General features: G+C 31.4%; 3 protein-coding genes across 3 annotated transcripts; all 3 read left to right on the top strand.

Moving 5' to 3' along the window:
* Positions 1–1609: 1609 nt before the first annotated feature.
* Positions 1610–2542, top strand: LOC131175822 (uncharacterized). The gene has a single exon (XM_058140495.1). The coding sequence runs from the start codon at positions 1610–1612 to the stop codon at positions 2540–2542; it is 933 nt and encodes a 310-aa protein (XP_057996478.1).
* Positions 2543–5418: 2876 nt separating this feature from the next.
* On the top strand, positions 5419–6364 carry LOC131175823 (uncharacterized). The gene is made up of 4 exons (XM_058140496.1): positions 5419–5689; positions 5774–5851; positions 5953–6200; positions 6356–6364. The coding sequence occupies exons 1-4, from the start codon at positions 5419–5421 to the stop codon at positions 6362–6364; spliced, it is 606 nt and encodes a 201-aa protein (XP_057996479.1).
* Positions 6365–6380: 16 nt separating this feature from the next.
* LOC131176042 (uncharacterized) lies at positions 6381–7267 on the top strand. Its single transcript, XM_058141114.1, has 4 exons — positions 6381–6486; positions 6610–6702; positions 6790–6888; positions 6973–7267. Exons 1-4 carry the CDS (start codon positions 6403–6405, stop codon positions 7261–7263), a joined length of 567 nt encoding a protein of 188 aa, XP_057997097.1. The 5' UTR covers positions 6381–6402; the 3' UTR covers positions 7264–7267.
* Positions 7268–7561: the final 294 nt, after the last annotated feature.

The following is a 7561-nucleotide window of genomic DNA, read 5'->3' on the forward strand; positions in this document are numbered from 1 at the left end:
TAGAATGAATTTTATTACTTGGTAGAGATTATTGCTGCTTTAAGTGTTGCTAGGCCAGCCTTCAACATGAATATAGATTATAAATCTATAATCTATTATTTTTGAGTCATAAGGAACTTTTAAATATTTTCCAGTCAAAATCTTGCATATCTATCCTTTGCTCAGTTATACTTTCTTTTTTAGCAAGAGCACCAAATGCATAACAGAGATGGTATTCAATTAGCAACTTATGATTCTAGTCATGTAGATGGATTGCACTTTGCCAAGCTTAAAAAAGATATCTTAAGACAAAAGGTAGTTAGGCTAAAGGGTTAATTTTGTTTAAAAAAATTATTCCTAGCAGATTAAGATGGATTGTGTAACCACAAACTTATAAAGCTATGTTTCTTATTGGCCTTTTCATACACCTCATTCCACAATAATGGTTATTATTATGTAATTATAAAGTGCTTTGAATGAGACCCTTTAACTAGTCCAAAATATTGGTTATTTAAAAAAAATGTAAACGGGTTAAAATTTTTGTCCAAGCTCAAGCTACTAGTCCAGAAATTCTTTCTTGTTTTTTTTTTTTTAATTTTAGAATAATATGTAAAATAGGACACCATATATATATATAATTTGGCCATGAAAATTGACTTCAAATGGCATCTACAGTTCTTGGTCATGTCCAGTGAAATTTGTCTTTGTTTTTAATGAAATTCTCCCTATGTTATTTGGATACTTTAGCAATGTCTTGTTTCTTGTTTACTAATTTGCTTGATACTATCTTGGTTACAAGGGAATTGAAGATTGCCACTCTTATGCTTATTTAGTTAAACATTTGAATCAAGGTTAGTACCACTACAATAAACATAGCTTTTAATGATCAAGTATTAATAATAAAATTAAAATTTTCTTTCATGTAAAATTTTCTGAAGGACTAATTTAAACTTTTATTAAAAATAATTATAATAATATTAAGTTAAAAATCCATAATTGTTTTTAAATGTTTGATAATTATAAAATTTTAGTTGAAGTAATACCTATTACACTATTAATGCTAAGAAACTTCCCTTTCATGCATGCGTTTTCATTTTGTCTTTCAAAAAAAAAAATCACTATATTATTTGCACTTTATTACTTCTTTGCTTTATCTCAAAGTATACTTATTTTGAAATGAGTTGTCTCTCAATATCAATAATAACATCCATATACATTTTTCTTGACATAATTATGATTAAAAAAATTCAAGCTTCTTCATGTATTTTATAATTTTAATTAAAATTTATAATTTTTTTTGTTTTAATCCTTAATATTTAATATTTATTTTAATTTTAAATATTCAATTATCAAAACTGAAATTAAAATTTTTGTCCAAATTTAAAAATCATTTAATAAAACAAAGTGCTAGGTTTTCTTTGCTTTGCTTGTTGAGTCTGATAATTTCTTTTATCGTGTTTATACAATGCTTAGTGGCCTCTTTATCCTTCATGGCACCATCCTTTTTGCGATCAATGTTATTTAATTTTTTAATGTTTATTTATTTAATAATGTAACCTAAATTTTTTTCTTTGTCAAATGTGTTTGCATTTTTTTTAGGTTATATTTCTAACTATCTATTTATTAGATAATGGCTCCTAGTAAAGGATGGATGGATCTTGTTGGTGATCGTCTTAATAATATATATTTATGTGGAGTTGAAGAATTTTTAGACTATGCTTTTAAGAAGACTGGGAAGCATGGGAAAATACGTTGTCCATGTGTCAAGTGTAGTAACACGTATTCCGCCACACGAGAAGTGGTAGGGACACATCTCAAGGTGTATGGAATAATACGTAATTATACATTTTGGTATCACCATGGAGAAAGGGTAGGTGAATCTGAATCTAATTTAGAAAGTGTTGAACAAAGTGAAGATGAGCCTAGCAATGAGATGCATGACATTTTAAGGGATTTATATCCAGAGTTTTGTGGTCAAGATACAAATGATATGGATACGGATATCTTCGCTTGTGATATTCATAAAGAGGAACCGAATGAGGAAGCGAATAAATTCTATAGGTTACTAAGAGATTTTGAGCAACCATTATACCAAGGTTCTAAGAGCTCAAAGTTATCTTGCTTAGTCAAATTGCTCCATATCAAGAGCCTTGGTCGATGGAGTAATGAGTCATTTACTATGTTGTTGCAATTATTGAAAGATGAATTATTACCTCAAGGATCTAATTTGCCACAATCGTATTATGATGCAAAGAAAGTAATTCAAGATCTTGGTCTCTCATACAAAAAAATTGATGCATGTGTAAATAATTGCATGTTATATTGGAAAGAGGATGAGAGGCTAGATTTTTGTAAGATTTGCGGCTATTCTAGATGGAAGACTGATAAATATAATGGGGAAGACAAGGTTAAAACCAATGGGAAGAGAATACCAAAAAAAATTATGCGTTACTTTCCACTAAAGCCAAGACTTCAAAGATTGTTTATGTCCACAAAGACAGCGTCTTTGATGACATTGCAAAAAGATAAGAGTGTAGATGATGGAGTGATGAGACACCTCTGATTCAATGGCATGGATTTCCTTTGACAAACTACATCCAAATTTTGCCTCGGACTCGCAATGTGAGACTAGGCCTTGCTAGTGATGGATTTCAACCTTTTGCCAATTCAAAATGCCATATAGTGTTTGGCAGTTTTACTCATTCCATACAATTTGCCACCTTGGATGTGCATGAAACAATCAAATTTTATTTTATCAATGCTTATTCCAGGTCCTGAGGGTCCCGGAGATGCAATTGATATCTATCTTCAACCCTTAGTAGAAGAACTAAGAGAGTTATGGGAAAGCGGCATTGATACATTTGATGCATATGCACTGTAATTTCAAGTTACATGCGGTTTACTATGGACTATCAATGATTTCCCTGCATATGCGAACTTATCAGGTTGGAGTACTAAGGGAAAGTTGGCTTGTCCTTCTTGTAATAAGGACACCTGTTGGATGAGGTTGGCTAATGGAGGCAAGCAATGTTATATGGGTCATCGACGATATCTTCCTCTTAATCACAAATGGAGAAATGATAACGAATCTTTTGATGGCACAAGGGAGCGAGGTTACCACCCAAGCCACTTTCAGGAGATGATATACTTGATCAAGTGAAAAATCTTGAAGGGGTCATATTAACTAAGGCTCCTCATATGAAGAAAGCAATCTCACATGATGGTAGGGGGGACAATTGGAATAAAAAGAGTATATTCTTTAACCTTCCATATTGGAGGACCTTATTGCTACGTCACAACTTAGATGTCATGCACATTGAAAAGAATATATGCGATAATATACTAGGGACAATCATGAACATAAAGGGAAAAACTAAAGATGGCATCAAAACTCGCCTTGACTTGCAAGCATTAAATATAAGGCGAGTTACACCCGATTACAACAGGGAATAAAGTTGTGATACCTCGGCATTATGCAGTTTATCTACTCTGAAAAATACAGGCTTTGCCAATTCTTGAAGCGATTAAAAGTTCGGATGGATTTTCATCCAATATTTCTCTTTGTGTAAACATGAAAGAGAGTAAAATCTCAGGATTAAAGAGTCATGATTGTCACGTTCTTCTATTACATATACTTCCTCTTGCAATACGTGGTTTACTTCCTAAGGTAGTATATGAACCACTTGTTGAGCTGTCATTGTTTTTCACTCATTTAGGAGCAAAGTCATTAAAGGTAGATGTATTGGAGCAATTAGAAAAGCAAATTCCTATAACTCTTTGCAAGCTAGAAAGGATCTTTCCACCTTCATTTTTTGACATTATGGTGCATTTGCCTATGCATTTGGCTAATGAAGCTAAAATTGGTGGACCAGTACAATATCGTTGGATGTACCCAATAGAACGAGCATTATATTCATTTAAGTCATGTATTCGTAATAGAGCTTGCGTAGAAGGTTCAATTGCAGAGGCATACATTGCAAATGAGTGCATGACTCTTTGCTCAAGGTACTTGCATGGCATTGAGACAAAGTTCAATCGAATGGAGCGCAACTATGATGGTGGCAGTAATAAAAATAAAGGAGGCTTATCAATTTTCTCCAAAGTAGGACGAGGATTAGGTGCTAGTAAAACTCGTGATCTTGATACACAGGAGTGGGAGCAAGCTCATATTTATGTATTAAATAATTGTGATTAAGTCCACCCATAAATCGCGTATTATATTTTTTTTTGCTTATTCATATTGTATTTACTCTTTTTTTTTTAATTTATCACAATCGCCTATAATCCTCTTTTTTTTTTTTTTTGCCCCTTAGAGAGTATTCACAATTGCCAGCAACCAATTTAGTAGGTATGTCAGAAGGTCAATGGAATAAAAATTTTGTTAGATGGTTTAAGACGAAAGTAAGTACACTTTAAGTTTTGTATGTATTTTGAGTAATTAATTATTTCAATTGTTTGTAACCATTAGGAATTGATTTTTCACTTTTTCAAACAAATTTTTTTTATAGGTTGCATGGTTGCATAAAAATGACTCAAGTCCAATGATGGGAGCCCTACTCTCATTATCACGCAGTCCTACTCGATATGTGACATCTTTTTATGGTTACATTGTCAATGGGTATAGGTTTCATACTAAATATCATGACCAAGGTTTGAGGACACAAAATAGTGGAGTTGTTGTAATTGGAGATATTGGTGATGAAGTTAACAACATAGATTACTACGGTGTCTTAACTGAGATTATTCAATTGCAATATCTTGGAGGAAGACGTGTGGTGTTATTTCGTTGTAATTGGTGGGATGTTTATGATCGAGTGAGGGGGGTTAAGATTGATGAATATGGGGGGGTTAGTGTTAATTGTAAACGAACTTTGAAAACAAATGAACCTTTCATTTTAGCTAACCAAGCATCACAAGTCTTTTATGTTCCAGACAATATTCACAAAGGCTGGCATTGTGTGATAAAGGCACATCCTCGAGATTCTTATGACATCCCATTAGAAGAAGACATTGACCCCGTTGACTTGAATCAATTAGGTGAAGCATATCAAGCTGATGAATCTGTCAATCTTGAATCTGGAGAAACAACTACAGCTGATGCAAATGACCAAATTAGTTGGAAGAGGATGGATATAGAGCCACAAATAATTGATATATCTTCAACACAGAAGAAAAGAAAACATGGATCATGAAGTTTATTTAATTATTATTGTTTGAATGCTAGTGTATAATGTTTCTTTTCAAAATAAACTCTATAATATATACATAATTTATTTTGGATGTTTATGTGTAATTAAGTTATTCAATGTAGTTTACATTTCATTTTGTCTTTTTCCCATATTTTATTTATGTTGTTTCCCATATTTATTTATGTCATGATATATTTTGTTGGTTTGAAAAAAAATTCACATATATTTGATGTGCTAATATTCCAGGTAAATGACGCTAGAAATGGGGTCACAAAAAAAGAAAGGACCTAGGACAAATATAGTGAAGAGTTCATTTATACCACCGGGTGCATTAAGAAGGGCAAGGGGACATGGACATCAATCAAGATCATTTTTACCTATGACATCCACACAAAGTCAAACTGCATCAATTGCACGTTGTTCGTTAGAGCCACATAATGACATCTCTCTTTTTCAAGATGTTGATCATAGGGAAGAAGATGGTGGAGTACAGGAACAAATACCTGAACAAGTGCATGAAGGTTCAACTCGTATTTTTCTATTTTATTCAGGGTTATGAATTTAGTTTACATTAATAATTTACTTTTTATTTTTAATATTGATAGATTTTGATACTGCAGAATGTAATACAACAAGGCAACATCAAAGTAATAATAATCCAGCTCAGGAAGAAACACAAGAAGGTTCAAATAATTATTGTCATATGTATTATTAATAATTTATATTTATTATTGATGCATTATTTCTATATCATTAATGAAGTTCTAAGGACTTTTTTATTAAGGTATTTCCACTATACAAAAGAAGAGAAAAACAAGAGGAATGAACAAGGGTAAAAAGATTGCAGCACTTAAGAATGGAGAGAAACTGGATGTGGTTTTTTATAATAATCGAGTTGTTGGAGAAAATCATGCAGAATGGTCAAGACATTTGGGCAAAATAGTGCGTGACCCAAATATTTGTCCAATAAGAGTGCACTCATGGAAGCAAATTGGAGAAGATGCAAAAGATCATATGTGGGATTCAGTCAAGGTACCTTTACTTTTAATAAAACATTGGATTAATTTAATTTGCATCTATTCATTCATTCTTTTTTTTTTTGTAGGAGAAATTTAAAAATGTTGACATTGAGCTATATCGAGAAAAGACTTTAGAGCATATGAATCATTTGTGGAATAATTGGAGAGGGGATTTGAAAGCATACAATATAAAGCCTTGTGGTTCTTTTCCAGAGATGTTGAAAAATGTTCCTCAAGGGATGCATCAAGAAGATTGGGAGTGGTTAGTTAAGAACCATTTTTGCACCAAAAAATTTAAGGTATGACATTTTATTTTACCAATATTAGAAATTGTGTAAATTAAATATAAGTATTTTTATCTTTAGTTTTATTATTTTTTAGAAGGGTTAACATAATGTTTTTAAATACTTTTTTTAATATAGGAAACAAGTGTTCGAAACTCTGAAAATAGGAAAAATTTAACTATGCTTCATCGTACTGGTAGCAAACCTTACAGACAAATTATCTATGATTTGGTAATGTTAGTGAAATTTTTTCATGCTTTTGCATTTTAGAGATTAAATATATTATGCTATTGTGTAACAATATCGTATTTTGTAAAGGGAGGCAAGGATGGCAATCCACCAGACATTGGAACTATATTCTTTGAAACTCATAAGAAGGGTGCAAATTTGGTTGACTCTAATGTTCAAGAGAAATATGTATGTTATATTACTTTTATTGCAAATCTTTGTCTTTTCATAAATTGTTTTATTTGTGTCATTGATTAATCATAATTATTATAGGATCAAATACGTGATGTCATCCAATCCAACCCTTCTTTGTCTCATATGGAGGTTGTAGAACAATGTTTTGAAACACGACATCGTGATCAAGTTATTGGTTATGGGGGTGGAATAAAGGCAAAAGAAGTTAAGAAATCTCATTCCAACGTTGGCCTTCAAGAGGAGAATCGATTGCTTAAGGATCGTTTGTCTGAAGTAGAAACTAGGATGAAATACCTGGAGGACTTATTATTGAGCCAATACTCTAATGCTCCATCTAGAACTTCTCTATCTACAGATCAATCTACTTGATTGTGATAAGGTAAATTATCTTCTTTTTCATCTACTATATTTTTTATATTGTTTTTAATATAGGTCATATTTTAAGTTGTACATTTATAAATGGAAATAAATATTCACTATTATATATTTATTGAAGATAAATGTATATAATTTAATTAAAGAGCACAGAAATCGGATTGGAAGTTGATGAATATTTTTGAATTTATGTTTTATGCAAGTTATGAATTTGAATTATTTGTTTGAAATTTTGAAAATATTCAAAATACAAATGGAATTTTGCCGAATTTTTTATTTGATATATTATACT

Source organism: Hevea brasiliensis, chromosome 18 (assembly GCF_030052815.1).
Source record: "Hevea brasiliensis isolate MT/VB/25A 57/8 chromosome 18, ASM3005281v1, whole genome shotgun sequence".
NCBI classification, from domain to species: Eukaryota; Viridiplantae; Streptophyta; class Magnoliopsida; order Malpighiales; family Euphorbiaceae; genus Hevea; species Hevea brasiliensis.